Source organism: Lissotriton helveticus, chromosome 1_2 (genome assembly GCF_964261635.1).
Source record: "Lissotriton helveticus chromosome 1_2, aLisHel1.1, whole genome shotgun sequence".
Taxonomy (NCBI): domain Eukaryota; kingdom Metazoa; phylum Chordata; class Amphibia; order Caudata; family Salamandridae; genus Lissotriton; species Lissotriton helveticus.
Genome location: NC_136058.1, coordinates 349136977 through 349157733, shown reverse-complemented (window position 1 = coordinate 349157733; position 20757 = coordinate 349136977). Strand labels below are relative to the sequence as shown.

General features: G+C 44.7%; 1 protein-coding gene across 4 annotated transcripts in view; it reads right to left on the bottom strand.

The window, feature by feature from the left end:
* Window positions 1-20757, bottom strand: part of CENPQ (centromere protein Q) — a 124195-nt gene that overhangs the window by 7718 nt on the left and 95720 nt on the right. For all 4 annotated transcript variants that reach the window (XM_078671893.1, XM_078671892.1, XM_078671894.1 and 1 more), the window contains one exon: window positions 3908-4027. In XM_078671893.1, the coding sequence (XP_078528019.1) occupies window positions 3908-4027 (120 nt within the window). The remainder of the gene's footprint in view (window positions 1-3907; window positions 4028-20757) is intronic.

Genomic DNA, 20757 nt, shown 5'->3' with positions numbered 1-20757 from the left:
ATTGCCTTTTTGATGCTAAAAGTATTCTCAACATTGAGCCAGACTTCGACGTTGAACGGGTTGGACCAGTACCCCTTCTAGACTTTGAACTGCTCAATGCCAACCAGGAACGGTGCCGGCCCTTTATTTTCCTGTTGCCTCTTGGATCTCCCTCTGTGGCAGTCTTCACAAATGGGTGAGGAACACTGGTAGAGGAAATGACTTCTCCTCGTGCCTGGGACCTTCCTGTGCTGCCAGTGAGGGATCCCATATGCTTTGAACATTCTTCCTGTCAATGAAGTGAAATCTTATTATGCTTATGGAAGGTTCACCTGCAAAACGGCCTGCAGAGCTACTATTTGTGAAGTGAGAATGAGGTCAGAGAATGTACAAGCCATGATCATCTGTGCCAGCCATTCTCCTGCTACAAGCAGAGACCTTCACAAAAAGGAATGGCATTGTGTCACAAAGGAAGCATAATTCCTGTCTGGAAAAGTCTGAAAAATACTCTATACCTTAAAGGACGTTGTTTGAAGTCAATTTAAATTATGTCTGGAGGTTTTCCAAGAGAAGATATTCAAAATAGGTAGAGCTCAGTGCTCCAGAATTCTGTCACAAAGAGCAGGAGAAAAAAAACTGAGGAAATATCTACCAACAGCCAAGAAGAGATGTTGAAGGGCTGGGAGCCCGCAAAGGCGCGGTGTCGCTTTTCAGATCAGCATTATCACAGCCCAGTGGCTACAATGTCCTCTTTTTTTCCCTTCACTTACTTCAAAAAAGCTTTCCAAAGGAGGCTTGTTAAATGTTACCCACTGTTTTAGCTACGTTGCTGTTTTAAATGTATTTTAAAGCAAATTACCTGGCCAAGATAGCCAACATTACAGGCTGTTTAAATTATTTTTATGTCACTCATTAAACATTCCTGGCCAATATGTGGGATGGGTATGCCCAGACGTAGGTCCCTTGCTCACTATCCCACTGGATTCAAGCTAGCCTGGCTAAAGAAGGGTGACATACCCTGAAACCGGTCCCAGGATGCTTGTTTCTGGTACAGGGAGGATCTAGCCTGGCAGTTCGGTCTGGACTGTTCTCGTGGGGCACAGGGTCAAGACTGATTTGCATATGGCTGGGTCCAAACTGGGGTGGTGTAGTGGGCAAAAGAACAATGGATTTAACCCAGATCTCTTGACTGGGGGTGAGTGTATGATTCATTCAGAATTTCGCCCATCATTTGTTTGCGTAGCACAATATTGAAGAAAGGAAGAGATGTAGGACTGAAATGTATACTTTGGAAAAAGTGCTCCAGATCCAGCATTTGGGTGGAACGATCCAGTGCTAAGATGACGATGGAAACCCCTCGAAGGAGAAACTGAATATTGCACTATGCCGAAGTGCGCAGTACATGGCCACAGACGCCAGTAAGGACATTTAAAGTGCTGCGCAAGAGTCATCTCAGCATTGTTCTATCCTAAGTCATCAGAGAAAGAGAATGAAAGAAACACCATTAGAACATTAGAATGTTGGGAGCTCCATTGAAGACAATGGAGTGCTCCATGCTTTTACGGGCCGGTAAAGGCCCGCAGAGCAACATTCCAATGTTTCACAAAGGCTTCTCGAGCTTCGAGAGGCCTTTGTATTATTTGTTAGAACATTCTGCCCTCTAGTGGCAGAATGTTCTAATAGCCTTATAGACCTTCGTAGCAAGGCTATACCGGCTATTAATGTCCTGCTCCCTTATTAAAGTCCCTCGTCTTCGGCTCGGGCCTTTAACACGGGAGCGGGCCTTTAATAGCCAGTAATTAGCCCTCTACGGCAGGCTATAAGGCTATATTACTGATCCGGGAACATGGGACGTTCCCTAGGGAGATGATGAGAGAAATTGTAACTGGCCAGCTGCGCTGTGCCCCACCTACAGAGCTATGAACATGTACAGTTTAAATATTTATGTTTCCAAAAGAGTTAAGTTGTACCTGGAGAGTCCTGGTCTTCGACACCTATATTCACTCTGGAGAGGGTTCTAAATACACCTTTCACAGTACGGCACTGAGGTGGCTTTGTACATGTTTTTCTTTATTGAACTGACCACACAAAGGAGGGTTTCCAAGTCTTGGACCCTTAATGGTGATATTGCTGTAAGATCTGCCCCTCAGGGAGCATATGGTACAGTGTACCTCTGGGACAATCACGTCTACACTTAGATGGTGAGGGTCTTCGAGGATGATTTGATATTAAACAGGCGTACCAACTCTGAAACCTTATTTCATTCACATTGTTTTATCATAATTTGCAAGATTGATGGAATTTACAATTTTGTAGAAACCAATTCACATTCTAATCTATTTTTTGTGTGAAATTGCTGTTTGAATTTTATTTTAATGTGCATATGGTGTTAATCTAGCACATTGATTCTCTCTATTGATTTTTCTACGTTTGCTTATATCCATTTTCTTTTTATCCCACAGGGTGAGGGTCTGTATGTGTTTTTCTGTCTGCATGTACCACCAGTGACAGAAGCTGTGATAAGACGTGGCCTGGTAACTAGCACATATCACAGTGCGGTGTGTTCTGTACCCTGCATCCTTCACGTAAAGAGAGAAAACGACCTGGAGACTATGTGTTAGCGCACTCAGTAATGTCTGACATGGCAGGTTAGGGTAGCAGTGATCTGAGCTGGTGTTGGTTGCTACCTGAATGCTGTGAGATTGACCCTGCTTTGTTAAGATCTAGCAGACAGATAAGGTGCATGAAATACAGGATACATGGAGTGAGACAAGAGAGTGGCAATGGAAGAGTCCATTATCAAGTCCAATTACTCTGCACTATCTCTAATGAAAGAAGGAGATCTGTTTCATTAGCCCTGGAATTCAAATATTAAATATGTTTTTAATAATATAGATGTCGAGCATTGACCTCAAACACCTCAAACTCCTGCTTTTCAGTTTCAGTTTATAAACTTTATTTCGATTTAAAAATAAATCACAAAAGTCATCCCGAAACATACATAAAAGCTAGGTTAGAATATACACCAATTCCATAGAACCACACACATGATTATACCAAGGACATTATAAAACATGTTAAGACAATAAATAGTATAAAAGGGGTCTAAAACACTCAATGTATAAAAGCCTGATATTATAAGGGGCATCAGTTCTAAACAGAAAAATTCCTAAAAACAATTTGAGTATGCACAAATCAGGGTGATAGTTTTAATCAATTCCTCCCTTCTTTCCAACGGATCACCCAAACCCAGCCCAGAAACTTAGCTATAGAAATCACAGAGGGACCATCTACTGCTGTTTTAAGTATTCTAAATGCCTCGTTGTGTAGCCTTGTACCCAGTCGCAAGAAAATCGGTTTCAACCAACATTGCCTTGGAAGTCTATAGGCTGGACAAGCAAAAAATATGTGGGCCACAGAGTCTGGTCTCTCTGGACAAAACGGACATCTAGTGTTAGACACATCAAAATTGGACCATTTTGAAGTGAAGACCTTCGTCACTAGGGTCCCCACTCGAAATTGGTGGAATAATAATTTTGTATCACGTGTGGATGTGATTATGTCCCAGTATAATACTAATAGTCGTTCATATTTGGTTTCAAGAAAGGTACTAGACAGGGAGGAAGTACCAACTGCCGAAAACCTCTTGGTGTAAATCAGGTGCCAATAAGCCGCCTTTAGTTCACGTTTGCTGGGAAAAGTACTTCCAGCCGGACATGTCCACAGCTGGCTTAGGCCCATCTCAAAAAAGATGTTTTTAACACACCTAAACCACGCTAGCTTGTTGTTTACATCCATCTCCCTAACTTCCAATACAGCCTGCTTTTCATCAAGACACAGGAGACGGCCAGCCTTGGTGGACATCATTCAATGGCCTTGGTGGACATCATTCAATGGCAGCCGTACCCTGGCAGGGAGGGTCACTTACCTCCCCAGAGTCCTCTTCTTCGTCATCTTGTTGACTTTTCAGTATACGGATCTTCTCCTGCAGAGTCTCAATCTCTTCGCCCATTCGTTTCAGATCCTGCACGGACTCGTCAACTTTATCCTTCCATGATGAAAAGAGACAAAAGTGATGCAAACAGCACGACTCCAGAGTAAGCATCCCTGCCTTGTTCCATGGTATGAGGTGTTGGGTCAATAGACAGCACATTGCTGTTCAGAATACACTGTCCCTCTCTTTAATTACTGGGAGATGAAACCCCTGTCTAGGTACAGATTATAAAGAAAAAAATGCTTGCACTATGAATCCATGTGAAATTATTTTTCAAAAGGTAGCATGAAATGGAGTACAAGTATGGAGCAGTCTGATGTTCTCTAATCAGGCTTTTATAGCACAATAGAACAGGAGCTGCTCTGCACATCGGCACTACCCCCAAACGCATTTGAAGGCCAAAACGCACACTTGAACAGTGATGTGTTGCCAATATTTTTTTTGGCAAATGGGGTCATAGACTGATAAATGGGCAGGCATTTGTATTATGATACAACCAGAAACAGGCAGCACATCTGAACCCAGGAGTCCACCAATACCCATGAGTCGCTTGGCAGTGGGTGGAGATGCACACAAGTAAGGTGGGTGTAGTGGAATAGTGGGTGCATTGGCCTGAAAACAGGTATTGGGTCCGGTTATTCACCCACCTGCCCAGGAACAAGCTGCTCGGGCAGGAATATAAACCACACATAAACCCATGCAGAGATACAGTCTGGTCATTGCTCCCTCCCTGCTTCTTGCAATCAAACAAAGGCATGAGTGAAGAAAGATTATCTACTACAACATAGAAAGAAAAAGTTGTTGCTGCCATTACAGGACACTGTGTCCTGAAAAACAAAATGTAAGGCACATAAGGGTACAGGCGCACACCAAGTGCAATGCTAATATTTCTCATCCTTAATGAAACAGATGTGTTAGACCGGAGAGCCTTAGGGTGGTCGTCCCCACAACTTTTTACCTTCCTCCTATGCTTTTCTGACCTAATGTTTGCTGGTATTAGAACTCTTAGCACTTTACCACTGCTAACCAGTGCTAAAGTGCTTGATCTATCTCTCATGGTTTCACACACTAGAGGACTGAACTCTGACTAATTTGTTTTGTATAAAAATATGTTTTAGTTGTATTTTACTTCTAGAACCAAGCAAGGCCTGGCACAGCTAAGTGTAATAGTATGTTGTAAGAATACTGCAGTTGGATACAGTTGAAATGCAGTTGAAGGCTTTTGGCTTGGTTACAGGGAAGTCAAATGTTCATAAAAAGTTGAAATTAGTATACAGTTACTTTGTAATTACTTTGCGAGTGGTTTGTTTGATTACCTTTCAGATTACTTTTCTTATTCAGTATGGTATTCCTGGATACCACACTGGGACATTTCTTGGATAAAGTAAAGTAATGCTAGTTGTTATCAAAGCATACTTGTATAACTTTTCATTGAATTTCCAACTCCAAACTTAAACTTTTTCCCCAGAAAAGCAGTCAATGCAATCCTAGGTGAAGAAATGAAGTTATTGGTTTACAGGGAAGTACTTGGTTTTTGGAGTTGGGCTTCTGGGATTGGAACCAGGGTTCCCCCAGGGTCAAGGATGCACTCTAAGAGCACCCTCAGCGGCACTAGGGCAGCCTGGTGGCTGATTGCTGGAGTCCAATTTTATTCAATGGGGGATAGGAGGTCTCTCCGGTTGGTGGCTGCTCACGACCAGGCACAAGGTTGTGGGAGCAAAGCTGCTGGACTTAGGCTTAGGGCAAAGGGGGATCCGATTGAGCACACAAGGTTCACCCACAGCGGCGCAGGTGCTGTTTTGGCATCAGGTGCCCTGTTGTTTTCAATAGGGATTCCAGTTTCAACGAACACTGCAGCCTCGGGCGCGAAGATCTTCTGGTCGCAGTCAGAGGGTCCTCCAGAAAGGGTCTGCAGGCGTCATCAGTAGACTTCAGGTAGGTCAGGGATCACCAGATCCCAGATCAGGATCGCAGGGGAGACCTCCTCGGGTGGAGAATCACAGAAATGGCCGAAGTCAGAGTCTGTTGGTGAACAAATCCAGTGCTAACAGGAGGCAAAGTCTTTTCAGTGAAGGCAGGACAGGACCTCTGAGTTCTGGGGGGCTGTTGGCTGCAGGACAAGCCAGAATTCTGCTAGAGCAGGTCAAGGTCGGGACAGACCGGTAGGGTTGGGGCCAAGTCAGTTGGTGTCCTTCTCGTCTTCCTTCAGCACGGCTCTTTGGTGCTCCTTCTTCTTCTCTCTTCTTGTCTGAGGAGGCAAGGTACGAGGTTGCCCCTAAATACTAGATTTAGGGGTGTTTCAGGTAGGTACAGGTTGGGACCAATGGGTCCCTTCCTTGGGGTGGGAACATCCCCTATTATGCCACCCTCCAGTGGGAGCGGGGCATAAGTCTCACTCTGGATGGCTGGGTCCCCCCATCTTCAAGATGGCAGGGACAGAGTTGTGCTTCACCTCCCCTCCCCCAACTGAGGGGAGGAGTTGGCAAAGGGGGGCACACCTCTCCTCCTGTCTGGTTTTACCACAGATTCTCCCATCCAAAGTGGGGGTCAGAACTGGTGGGGGCCAGTTGCTGGGAGCAGCAAATGGAGGTGTCAGCTCACAAAAGCGGCAAGCCTTTGAAGCTTCCCCTTCATGGACCATGCCCATCCTGGGGGAGGAGGCTTGGCAACACTGCCCAGGATGTGCTTTGTTTCCAGACCCTATGAGTGGGAGGCTCTCGACCCAGAGGTCCAGAAATAATGTCTGGGGCGGCAGCGTACAAGCAGCCAGTCAGCCAGGACACTAGAGTTAGGTCATTTTTCAGGGGGCATCTCGAAGATTCCCTCCGAGTACATTTTTCATTACATCCCATACTGGCATCAGTGTGGGTTTAATGGGCTGAGAAGTTTGATTCCAAACTTCCCAGATTTCAGTAAAGTCATTATGGTGCTGTGGAGTTTGTAATGATAAACTCCCAGACCATATACTCTTTATGGCTTTACTGCACTTACAATGTCTAAGAATAGCAGAATACTTTTGGGGTTCCACTGGACTCTGTGCATACAATACCTTACTGGGGTATAGTATATACAAAAGCAGCTTCCTACACCCCCATGTAAGTTTTCTCTTCCTAGGGGGTCGGCTCCCCCCAGGGGACACCTCCTGGGTTTAACAAATTCTCTTGTTGTGGCCTTGGGGCCTGGAGCACTTGCCCACAGTAAATGCAGTGTGAAAGTGTGCGGGCCCTTCCTAACACGTTAGGAAGTGGTGCTTACCTGGTGGCTTTAAACATGTCTCAAACCTGCCATTGCAGGTCTGTGTGTGCGCAACTGCACTTGTGCTCAGGCTGGCCTTTGTAAATCACTAGCCATCATGAGAGGACCTTTCTTTTTCTACAAGAGCACCCCTAGGTTACGTCTTAAGGGGTGAAGCGAGTGGTAGGTGAAAGGCTGGGCAGGTACACGTGTGTTCCCTGCCAAGGTAGTGAAGAATACCCATGTATGTTTTCACTACCTATGAGGTTTGCTCTTCCCATAGGTTAACATAGGGAATGGGTGAAATGACTTCAAGCTGCAATAGTGGTTTGTAGTGGAGCAGCCTCATAAAGTTTCCTGTCATTGGGTTCACAATGACAACCCCTTTCTAGTGTTAAGGGTGGTTTGGTCATTAATAGCTTAAAAATGCGGATTCTAGAAAGTGGGCATTTCTCTGCTTTATAACTTTTATGTGCCTTTTAGCTGGACTCCAGTCCACACTGGAGGCCCACATCTGGCACTCCCCAGCGACAGCTGTAAAACATTGGGCCTGCAACTGGAACGACTGATCTTTGACATTTGCGGGCTTGGGTGGATAGATTGGAGGAAGAGGTATTGACACCTGGGCCCTGGAGCCAGATCATGGACCCACTAAAGATTAAAGATCTGCATTCCACTGCCGCATGGCAGACAGGACTGAAATTTAGGGGAGACATCTGCGGTTCAAAGGGAAACCCTCTGAACCTCCACCAACTTCAAAGTCACACAGCAGTAGAACTACGGGTGCCATACTTCTACCAGTATCAACAGGCACCAGACGTTGTGCCTTATTTCCAGGGAGGTACGGAAATTGCATCTCTTTGTGTGCGGCCGGAACGGTCTGGTGCGACCCGTATGAATGTGCACCGGACGGCGTGCCCGGATTGCCTAGGTGAGAGTATGATGGACATGTATCCGACGAGGTGCTTACTTCTCCTGAGAGGCTCCCCTGCTTCATTCCCCATCATCAACTGTTGCCTGTTTGGCCCCCAGTGCGGCAAACCAACTGCCCTGACTTCACCCGGTCCCCGATGACATCATGTTGCCAGAAGAAGACTAGAGTTGACACTATTTTTACCACCGCGGACTTGGCCTGCGGTGCTGCTAAAAAGTGGTATAACTCTTTGTCTGTAAATATTTCTGATATTGTTGTAAAAAAAAATGTAAATCCAGTATTTGTAAAGCGCACAGCTACCCGTAGGCATCCCGGTGCTGGGGGCCGTGGGGTCTGCCCAGAGTAACATGGTGCTGGGCAGACCCCTGCCGCCGGAGATCGAACCGTGATCCCCAGCGTCCGGCGTCAGTCGCCCTGGCCACTGCGCCACACCTCTTCCCTCGTGACCTCGTCCCTTGTGACTCGGCTGCACCCTCTAACTCTGTGTTATTGAATTGTGAGAATTGCTGGGGTGGGCTTGGGGTTGAAAACTTGTTGCACTGCAGAAGGGTGCTGGAGGAGGTGTGGGGGTAGAATAGGATCTTTCTCAAGAGAGCATATTACTGATGTCATTCCAACACGGTTGGGCCTAGTATTGCTAGCAATTTTTCCAAGTGTGATTTATGACCCGAAATACAAGATGTTCATGTTGTGTTCATTACTGTGTGTGTTGAATACAAACATTATTTACATACATCCTGTGTGAAGTCTCTTCTGTAATGCTCAGTGTATTTATAGTGAGTGAGTGAGTGCAGTACCAATGCTTTACACATTGCCTCTGTGATAAGCCTGACTGCTCAGTGCCAAGCTACCCATGGTGAGCGCAATTATACAGTGTGTAAACACCTGCCCCTAATGGGAGTGATAGGTTCTGCCTGGGGCCTCCCCTTAGCCAACCAGGAAGTGCCAGTTGCAACACGCACACTCTGCGCCGCTCTTCATGGAGAGCCCACTCCCTCCGGACGCCAGAGTCCAATTAGGGGAGTGAACCACAACTTCCCAGAGGTTGAGCTCAATTTTATTTCACATCAAAAAACCCTAGAAAAGGTAAAAGTGACTTTATAGATAGGGGCTATGTTCCCAGTAAGGTGCGCGCCCGCGCACCTCCTTCAGCCCGAGCATGCAGTGTTCTATGTGATGCGCCCACAAAGCAGATCGACCGAGAGCGGTCGCGTCGCCAGGAGTGGCTGGTAAGTTTCCTTTTAATGGTAGCCTGTGCACGCCTTCAGCAACAAGAAGCTCCTGCACTTGCTGTGTTTGTTTTCTTAATGGAGCACGGCTGGGGGCGGATTGTGGGCCATTGTTGGAAAATAATTCTGTTAACTGCAGTCCATGACAGTGCTACAATTAACAGGAATACTTTCGCAAAGGCCCACAAACAGCCCGCAGCCGCACTCTATTAAGAAATGAAATGCAGCAAGTTTACAAACACAGTGTGTGTTTTACCCGTCGTGCTTTTGAACTTGATGCATGTCTTATGGAGCGCGGCTGCTGGCTATTTGTGGGCCTTTGTGAAAGTATTCCTCTTAATCGCAGCACTGTCATGCGCTGCAGTTAACAGAAATATTTACACAAAGGCCCACAATCAGCCCCCAGCCGTGCTCCATTAAGAAAAAAACATGCATCAAGTTCAAAAGCACAACGTGTAAAACACACATCGTGCATTTTTTCTAGGTGTACATATAAATAAATAAGTGGCCATACATCAGAGATCCACAAGACCCACATTGTTTGTAGCTCCTTAAAATCCCAAGAATGAGGGACATCTGTATTTGGCTCATTCATATATTTTGGTTCTGGGAGGTACAAGTTATGGTTTTAAAATTATTTAAATTAGAAAATGATACTTGAAACAGTTTTGTCCTGGGCTATCAGGAAACATCTTTGATGTACAAAACAGAGAATGTCTTGATGTTTTATAGATCATTGAATGTTCTTTAGTGTTAGTGTCCCTTGAATCACCACACTGGTGGCATTTTGTGCATGGAATCACCATGCTGGTAATGATTTGCATATATGCTCACACAGGTGATGTCTTGCACATGGGGTTTCCCCAGTGGTTTGTTGAGCCTTAGATCATCTTAATGATTTTTTTTATATATGAGATCATTACAGTCCAAAATGTATTTGCAAGTGCCCAGCACTATTGTGATATTTTGTGCAAATGATTTTCAGTTTTTGCCTGGCATTATCATATGTGGCAGCAGTGCTTAATTTGAGCCGGAGCTTTCCGTTGCTGAGCACCGGCACAAATTTGATTTCCCTTGCTCGGCACCGGCACCTAATTTTCAACACCACATTTAGGGCAGTCTGCCACAAGGTGGCGCTGCTCATGTAATTTAGAGATGAGCAGTATAACAGTTGTTTAGGATAACAATATACATTAAAAAACTTACTAATACCTGCCTCCCCAGCCATTCCTTTAGCTTTGGGGACCAGGAATAATCGGACCGGTTGCATTCACAAACAAGAGAGATGGTTAGTAGTTATTTTGGCAGCCATGACAGGGGCGATGGGTGGTGCAGCCTGCTGTGGCCTCTTGGTCAGAGCGCTGGCACTTAATATTTTACAAATTAAGCACTGGGTGGCAGTATTCTGTACATGGGCAAATCATAATGCTCATATGTTGTGCTTGAAATTTTTACGATGGTGATATTTTGCATCTGGGTTTATTCCTGCATGCTATCAACCCAGTTGGGATGTTTTGTGTCTAGGAATATTGCGTCAGTAATGTTGTGTGTAATTGGTAATCCCAGTAGTGACATGTAGTGTATGCGGCTGTTTAATATTGATGTGTATGTCGGATCTTCCTGTGGTGGTGGTTTGTACCTGGGAGCATTACATTGTTGTTTTGTGCATATGAGTGATAGAGCAAGATTTCGCATCGCGACTTGCTCGATTCATGAACCTCGAAACCGTTGTAACCTCATAACGAATTGTATGTTTTACTAATATCTTTTATTTCCAATATATATGTATGATAGAGAAGCTTGCCTATGTGTTTTACTAATACGATTAATCCGTGTTTTTAAAATGGCCGCTGCTTGACTTTCCTCTTCTGCGCATGCGTCAGTCACACTCACGTGACTTCGTGTAGAGATAGTTTTGGAGGGAAAGGGTGCGCATGCGTAATAGCAATAACGTGTTGACGCTTTGTGCTGCTGCTCCTGTGATGTTATTCGTTGCACTTATTCACTAATGCATAGTATATTTTTATAATGATGAAACTAAAGTACGAACTTATAACATGTAATACATTCATTTATTTCTATGTATTAATTTGTTTTCGCTTACTTTTCATGTATCCTCGACACTGAGGGGTAACGGGGCTGGGGAGTCCATCTTGGAGGGTATTTCTGCGCAGAATCACTCGATGGTGCGGTGACATTGAAACCAAGCCAAAGAAGGTTGATGCCAGCGCCAGCATGGGAACGTGCACCTTCACCCAGCCAAGGCATCATGATTGTATTCTATATTGTAACAAATGTATAAGTTTCCATTGTATTCTCTGCGACTTCTCGTGGGAACCCCAATCTTGCTAGGCGGCACCCTAGGATGCTAAGTAGGGCTTGTAATAGTCTGTTCTGATTGGTGTGTTAACCAAATCCTACCTTAGGACCAATCGAAATTGGGGATTCTGACACTTTGCAACATTTGGGGGGTGGTACCCTGTCCCAAAACAGTATATCTACCCTGGGTTCACCTAGGGAAAATTGTCCGACTTGTCTGAATAGCTGACCTGTCACTGACCCAACGCACTCAATAGGTGACTTGATACAGAGGTGCTGCGGAGCTCTCTGTCCGAAATCTGACCATAGACTCTGAAGGTTTTACTGAACCTTAAGTGCTGGCGGAGCACTTTTTCTGGGAATTCGCTGACCCAATCGGGGTCCTGACTGATAGCTGCAGAGAGGGTGGAGCGCAGGCGTTGCTTCCGAACTGCGGGTGCTGGTCGTATCCTGGTGGTCCTGTCCTGATCCGAATCTGGGTTTCCTGTCCTGTCCTGGGGTGTCCATTCTGCACCTGCTGTCCCACTGAGGGTTATCCTTCCTTGAGGGTTTTCCTGTCCTTAACTGACCCGTGGCCAGGGTTGGTTTTCACACCAGTCTAGGTAAATATTGCTCTGAAATTCTTAAAACTGCACCTTTCTATTTTTCTGTCTTTGCTTCAATAAAGACATACCTTTGCACGTGATAATTCTCCATGCTTTCTCCTGCAACCATTGCATTTCATAAAGTCATTTGCATTTGATTTCATAGCGTGTTCCTATGTTACCCTACCTTTTAGAAATCATTTTCTGTATTGCAGTTTGCAACTTCCTGATATGGTCTTGGTTCTCTCGAAAACTGACTAAGTAACTCAGATTTATAGCGTGTTCACCTTGCCCCTTATCTTAGTTTTCCTCTCACTTAGCGGGTTCCCTGTCGCACTAGTATTCTTTTGATCAAGCTGTATGACTGCCCTTTACTTGAATTTAAGATAAACTTTTCAAAACTTCCAGTTGTCCGTGGTCATTTCATAAAATAAAGTATAAAAGTTGGGTTTGTATTTTGCTGCCTTTCCTTTTACAGCTAGCTCCCTGACCCATCGTGGTCATAGGTACCCATAACGGTGGATGGTAAGTTGGGTACACTGAAAATAAATCGAAAAGGAACTCACAATTATTGGTAGTAGATTGTGTGGTCATCTGATCAATGTATATGATAAAGTAAAGTATATGGGCCCGAAGCCAGAAGTGGCGAAATTATTGGTCGGGTGACCCGCGATCTCTAGCAGTAATTTTCTGGTAGCATCGAGGATGGTTAGGGAATAGTTAAAGGATAGGTAGGACTAGTTAGTCTAGCTAAGTCGGATGCTGCTATAAGAGTAGGCGCTTCAAGGGAAATTGATCACTCACTTGAAAATCGTTTACTTTGAAAAATTATGAAATGTTTTAAAATTGTTATTCTTCTTATTATACTGTTATATGTATTAATCCATTCGTACGTAAAACGTTTTGCATGTTGTTAGGAATCCCCGGGGAATTGAATAGCGAGTGGTGAATAGAATCCATTCGCTTTGAGGTCACCTGTTTTAAGGAAAGTTGGTGCAGGTTAGGTAGAACTGGAAGCACTAATTAGGGTTTTTCTGAATATATGATTGAATAAATGTTAGTAACGAGGTTCATTGGCAAAATTCCCATTGTGGCGTAACCTAGTCAGGGTCACATCGGAAGAGTAGCAGGTTCATCGGAGCTCGAGTGAAAGCAAAGGGGTTCGCTAGGGAAACCTTAGTCTCAGATATATCCCGGAGAAGTGGATGAGTCTAGGGAAGTAACAGGTTCTCCAATGCTAGTGTGAAGGGTAGGCAGAAGAGATCTACTCGTAGTGAGTGAAAAGTAAATGGAAGTAGTTTACTTGCAGCGAAACAAATTCTTTCCTGTCTAGACACTTGAGCACGGTGGCGAATGTGTATTCGTTGTAAAATAACCAAGCACTAAGCACTTTAGAAAGAAAGAAAGTTTCCGTTACCTTGTGAAGGAGGGAGTCAGTCGCGAAGCTGCTCTGACGTCACTCCGTGCCGCGCTGGGATTGGTAGACGCAGCGGGCTGCTAGCGTAGCTGGAATTGTAAAGGAGGGGCGAGCGCCGGAGCGTGGGAACTGTCTCACGAAAGGGCCGCGCACCCATTGGTCGAGATTATTTGAACTCGTGCATTTCATTGGTCGCACGAAAATAAAAGACGCACTCGGATTGGAAGTGATTTTGTAAACAAAATCACTCGTAAAATCGTATGTGGCATTCGTATAGACCGCATACCAGACCTGATCCACGTTATATGGGATTTGAGAACGATCAGTGGAAAGGAGTTAAAAACGACATTATGTACGGAACTAAGAGAAAAGTATCTCTTGTAAATAAGGTGAAGAATTATTTCAAAAAGGACAAGCCGATTAAAACTAGAGAAGGTGTTGTCATACCGCAACCCAACACTCCCGCATCTTTCATGATGTTCGATAAAGGGTACAACACATGTGTATGGTTGGAGAATTGGGTGAAATACACGAAAGATGACGGAGTATTGGCTTTTCCGTTAGATGGAACATTTAACAGCAGAATTCTATTTAATTTGAGAACCCGAATGAATGATTTACATCCCAGACCTAGATTAACGCAGTATGAAGCACTAGAGGAATGGGAAATCGAGGCTTTCGAAAGGGATAAGCCACGGATGGACAAAGGGTTAACTAAATTTTATCCAAAATTGAAACAGGAAGCACGAGCTAAAAAGATGAAACAGTGGAGGCAGAATATGATAGTGGAGGGATTGTTTCCCATGATGCCAGCAGATGATCCTTCTGGGGGACAGAAACGGTTGGAAAAATCTAAACATTGGGTACCCATCGGAGAGTCAGATGATGAATTGTTAGATGACCTATGTACAAGAAGTCCGCCTCCTTATAATGAGGGACATCGACCTTCCAGTGCAGGAGATATTTCCCGAAGACTTCCTCCTCAGGAAGAAGTTAGGTCCGCAAGTGTAGGAGGGGGTTACCACATTCCTCCCTATACCGAGAGTCTAGGACCAGTGGATACCAGAAACATTTACCCCAGGATGTCAGCTAGTGGGGAGACAAGATATTCCCGTGAAGGAGATTTTTGTTCTCGACCTCCCTATGGAGGCGAGATGAGACCCTCAAGTTCAGGAATGCCGTTATTACAGTCACAGTATGAGGAAGAAAGAAGATCCCTAGGTACAGGAAGTTTATTCCCAAGACCAAATTATGGTGAAGGACCTAGTGAGACTCATCCCACTGCCCCAAGTTATGCTCCCACACTAACCCCGCAGGTGTTACATGACAAATCTATAGAGAGATTACTGGAAGAAAAGGAGCGGGAGGTTCTAGCAAAACAGAGCTGAGATCATTCAGAAAATGACCCAGTTAAATACCAGTCCTGAAGCATTGACAATCCCAGTAACAATCGGACCCGTGGTTTCATTGTACGGGGATCGGCATGAAAGTCCAAAACCTCCAGTCATTACTCCCGTAATAGCACAACCCAGACCAGAACCCTTAATTGTAGATGAACAGACGAGTGAATGTGAATCTGAAGTCTCACTGATGGATCTGCCCATTAGAAATACAGGGAAAAGAATGCAGAAAAGACATAATCCTTTCAATGCGAGGGAGATTCAAATGGAATCGACTTCGGGTACTAGAAGTGTCACCTTGGTCACACCTGAGAAAATTGAAAGATGGAGTCAAGAATTAGAGAAACAAACGTCGCAAACGAAATCTTTAGACCTCTACAAACTAAGAGTAGAAATAGAAGAATTAATGGCAGGAAACGTAGGATTAGATAGATTAAATACCTACTCTGAAGAAGAACTGTTGTTTATGTGCAAAAGTCTTACCCGCAATGTCCGAGTACTTCATGAAAAATTGACAGATACTGCTGCTAGTATGGGAATAGACATTTCAAAATCAAAACCCTTGCAGAAACCCTACCGAGCAGAATTTTCAGACAAAGATTTGGAAAACCTGAATGTGTCAGGGAAAAAGGCACAGGTCAAGGAACTATTGACAGTATTGCAGAAATGGGGAGACGTGGAAAAATGGAAAGTCAGATGGGCTAGGAAGAAAGATGAGGCCAGGTCTAGGCAGGTAACTCCCGAATTCGCTCTAAGAGAAGCTGAGAAACCAGAACAGTTATGCCCTATGCATGAAGTACCAGGGGGAAAATATGTACATGTCCCATGGTCTCGACAGGATATTGTGTCCTTCACAAATGACTTCCCAAAATTACGCGAAAAACCAGTCGATTGGTACCGGCAGGTAGAAAGATTCGTAAAAGTGCAGAAATGCCTATGGAAAGACCTGGATGGGTTCTTCGACATAGTGGTCCCTGTAGATCTGTGGACTGAGTGTAAAATAGCCATTGCCTGGCCTAGTGAGGAATACCCGAGAGATGACAAAACAGGGGAACCATCAAAGGAAGTGATGAGGAAGTATGAACAGGTAATTCAACATTTGAAAATAAAAGTACCTGCAAAGGAAACTGATTGGACCAAAATAGATAGAACCACGCAGGAAAGGGACGAGACAGTGCACTCGTTTTATGAAAGGCTGTTGCAGGTGTTCAAAACATACAGTGGTATAGATAACATCGAGATGAAGGACATGACCCACTTCATTTACAGGTTTGTAAACGGTTTAAGACCCGAAATTTGTCAGTGGATAAAGGATAATAAAATCTGTTGGCATACCAAAAAGATAGATGAGGTCCTACGGTACGCAAAGTACTGTGAGGACGAAATGGCAGAAAAGAAAAAGGCCCTGAAGAAGAAAGTGATGTGGGCTCAAGTAAAGCTCGCAGAACAACAGGAAAAGCAGCTGAGTAAATTAAATAAAGTGGCTCAGAACCAAGGTCCTGGGGGAGGGAATGGAGGAAAGCCCCGACCTAAAATGAGTAGGGAGGAAGCCAAAAAGAAATTTCCCTGCCATCAGTGCGGAGAAATTGGACATTGGCGAGACGAGTGTCCGTATTTACAAGTTGATAATGCCCAAACACCTGATTTAATTCCACAGACGCAGAATGAAAAGCAAAGAAAGACCCAGCAACAGGTAAAAACGATTCAAGTGCCTTGAGCGCCAAAGCCTATATTTAAAGGGAAGTCACCACAGGGTGATGATGTAGAAGTCTGGGGAGGCAATGAGGATAGAAATACAGCAACTTCGCAGTATTTGTTGAGCGACACCTTTTTCTGTGATGACCAATACTGACGGGGCCTGAGAGGGGAGGACGAGGAGTGCGTACTTGGCGCCTCTTTGCCGGTAGACCAGTCAGGGCCATACATTGAAGGAAAGGTTGATGGAAATGATGTCACCTTTCTACTGGACACTGGTGCTACCCGTTCTACTGTGAGAATAGTGGACGTTCCAAACCTACCCCTCTCGGGAGAAGCAATCCAAGTAGTAGGAGTATCTAATCAATTGATTAGTACACCTGTTACCGAACCCATGGAGATCTCAATTGGAAACTTTAAACAAATGCACAGATTTGTTGTCTGTGATACCAGTCCGGTAAATTTGCTGGGACGTGATTTGCTGTGCAAAATGAATTGTACCATCTTTTGCACACCAAAGGGCGTCGAAATTCAAACCCCAGATGAAGATGGTATCTACAAGCTAATGTTAATTAGACCTGACTCAGAAATAAAACGAATGACTATACAGGACTTACCTGAAGAACTCCAGCAGACAGTGAAGTCAGAAGTGTGGGACTTTACTGGAAAGGATGTAGGGTTAATGAAAAACGTAGATCCCATACAGATAACAATGAAAGAAAATGCAGTTTACCCTAACACTAAGCCTTACAAAATGAGTGCCGAAGTGAGAGCAGGTGTTGCCATTGAAGTACAAAAATTGCTAGAAGCAAACATCATACAGGAAGTAATGAGTAGCCCGTGTAATTCACCCATTATGGGCATCAAAAAGCCCAATGGCAAGTACAGAGTAGTGCAGGACCTGAGAAAGGTAAACAAGATAGTGGTCCCTTGCTGCCCTATTGTCCCGAATCCAGCAGTGATTCTGTATCAGATCCCCTGGGATGCTGAATGGTTCACTGTGATAGACCTATGTCATGCTTTCTTTTCGATCCCATTGCATCCAGATAGCAAATTTCTTTTCTCATTTGCTTTCAACAGTAACGTGTATGTCTGGAACAGGGTCCCCCGGGGGTACACAGAAAGCCCCTCTATCTTTAATCAGATCTTGAAAAAATGCCTTGAAACTTTAGTCTTACCTGGAAAATCTGTTTTGGTACAGTACATATACGACCTATTGGTGGCGTCTAAAAGCCATAGGGATTGCGTGGTTGACACCATTGCCCTACTGAATCACCTGAGTGAAAAGGGACATAAAGTGGCCCCTGAAAAATTACAGTTCTGTTCGAAATCGGTGAAATATCTGGGACACCAGATAGAAAAAGGTATCAGAAAAGTCACCTCAGAGAGAGTCAGAATAATTCAGAATATGCAGTTACCCCGTACTCAGAAAGAAATCAGAATGTTCCTCGGAGTTGTAGGTTATTGCAGGCAATGGATTGTGGGATTTGCAGTCCTTGCAAAGCCTTTGATACAAATGACAAAGAAAGGAGCAAAGGACCCAGTTGAATGGAATGACGAGAGCCTAACAGCTTTCACACAGTTGCGAAATTGCCTGTGTACAGCCCCTGCTCTGACTACTCCAAGGAGTTTGGCTTATTCTGTGACACTCGTGACAATTGTGCATTGTCAGTCCTGACTCAGGAGCATGGGTTGACCAGAAGGCCTGTGGCATATTTTTCTGCCACTTTGGATCCAGTGGCTGCTGGACTACCTGGATGTCTAAAAGCAGTAGCTGCAACTTGCACCAGTTTAGAACAAAGTGAGTCTATCATTATGGGACATCCTGTAACTGTATATGTTCCACATGCAGTTGTGATCCTATTGACTCGTACAAAAACTCAGTATCTCACCCCTAGTCGGCTGGATAAATATGAGAGGATTCTCATGGGTGCTGCAAATATCGTTATTACCCAATGTAACATTTTAAACCCTGCCACTCTACTCCCTGACTCAATGGTAATGGAAGATAAGGGAGATAATGAGCATGACTGCATTAACCTGACAGAGTTCAGTACCAAACCTCGCCCAGACATTAAAGAAACTCCTTTGCCTGTGCATGATGTGGAATGGTTCGTGGATGGTTCCTGCCTAAGACATGAACTAGGAGGCCTAAGTGCTGCTTACGCTGTGGTCACGTTAGACAAAATTGAAGAAGCATCTTATCTATTTGGAGTAAAGTCTGCACAAATAGCCGAATTGATCGCCCTGATAAGAGCTTGCAAATTGGGAAAAGATAAAAAAGTAACAGTGTATACTGATAGTCAGTACTGTTACGGGGTTGTGCATGACTTTGGCCAATTATGGCTACAAAGAGAATTCCTGACTTCCTCAGGTACCCCCATTCGGAATGGAAAAGTTGTCCAAGACCTTTTAGAGGCAATCCAATTACCAAAAGAATTGGCAGTGGTCAAATGTGTTGCTCATAAGAAGGGCCTTGACCCTGTGTCATTGGGAAATGATTTCGCTGATCGAGTGGCAAAACAATGTGCTATGGATCGAATGAGAATAAATCCCAATCGGGGTGGGGTTGGAAACAGCTGCCAACTTAGAATGTTTGAAGAGGTGCCTACTTGGGATGAAGTGAGAGAATGGCAGCATGTGACGCCCTGGGAAGAGAAAGAGAAATGGAAAGAACAAGGTTGTAAACCGAGACGTGAGGATGGTGTCATGGTAGGCCCAAATGGTATGCCTGTGTTACCAAGACACCTGCTTGCCCCAATGGCTCGATTGATACATGAGGGATCACACATTGGGAGGGACGCCATGGTTCTGGTATTTCAACAGACTTGGTACAACAAGAAATTCAGGAAGGTAGCAGAGTCCCTTTGCCAGAGGTGCTTGACATGTCAGCAGTTCAACGCTGGCAAGAAAACAGAAGTTGAACTGATGAAAATTGGGAGATCAGGGGGTCCCTTTGTGAGAATACAAATTGATTTCATTACCATGCCACGATGTGAGGGAAAAAGATATGTCCTTGTCATTGTCTGCTTATTTTCAAAATGGGTGGAAGCTTACCCTGCCACACAGAATGACGCCATAACAGTAGCTAAGCTCCTACTAAAAGAGTTGATACCTAGATTCGGGGTTCCAGTCTTTATTGACTCAGATAGAGGTACTCATTTTCAGAATGAAATTTTGGCCCAGCTTTGTACAGCATTTGGCATCACACAAAAGCTGCACTGTGCATATCATCCAGAGGCTTCTGGAGTGGTAGAACAAATAAATGGCACTATAAAAAATAGATTGGCAAAAATATGTGATTCTACCGGCTTGAACTGGATAAAAGCCTTGCCTCTTGTTCTGATGGGACTCGGAAGCATTCCAGATCGAAGAACAGGCCTGAGCCCCCATGAAATATTGATGGGAAGAGTGATGAGACAAGCATGGGTACCAGGATACAAACTGTTAAGCATTTCTGATGATTTGGTACTTGAATACTGCAAGCAACTGGGTGACCAAGTGCGTTCTATCTCTCGCCAGATTGGGGCAGACGCCGTCGCCAACCCAACAACTCCAGTTCACAAATTGGTTCCTGGTGACTGGGTTAAGATAAAGAAGCATACTCGTTCAAGTTGCCTTGCGCCAAGGTGGGGGAAAAAAGCGCCAAGTAATCCTGGTAACGACAACAGCAGTGAAGTGTGCAGGCGTTCCCAAGTGGATCCATGCCAGCCATACCCAGAAGGTAATACCAGACGAGGAGCCTGGAGCTGAAGGTCGTCCCGCTGAGGGGTCTACAGACGTTGGTCCTGAAGTAGCTGATATCAGACGGCCGAGCACCAGTCCCGTTGAGGGTCCTTTAGGCGTTGGTCCAGAGGCAGCCGATGACGTATGGCCAAGCACCAGTACTGCCGAGGAGCCCACAGACGTTGGTCCGAAAGTAGCTGATGACGAGCTGCAGAGGATTTGGCCAGAAGATTGGATACCCATAGT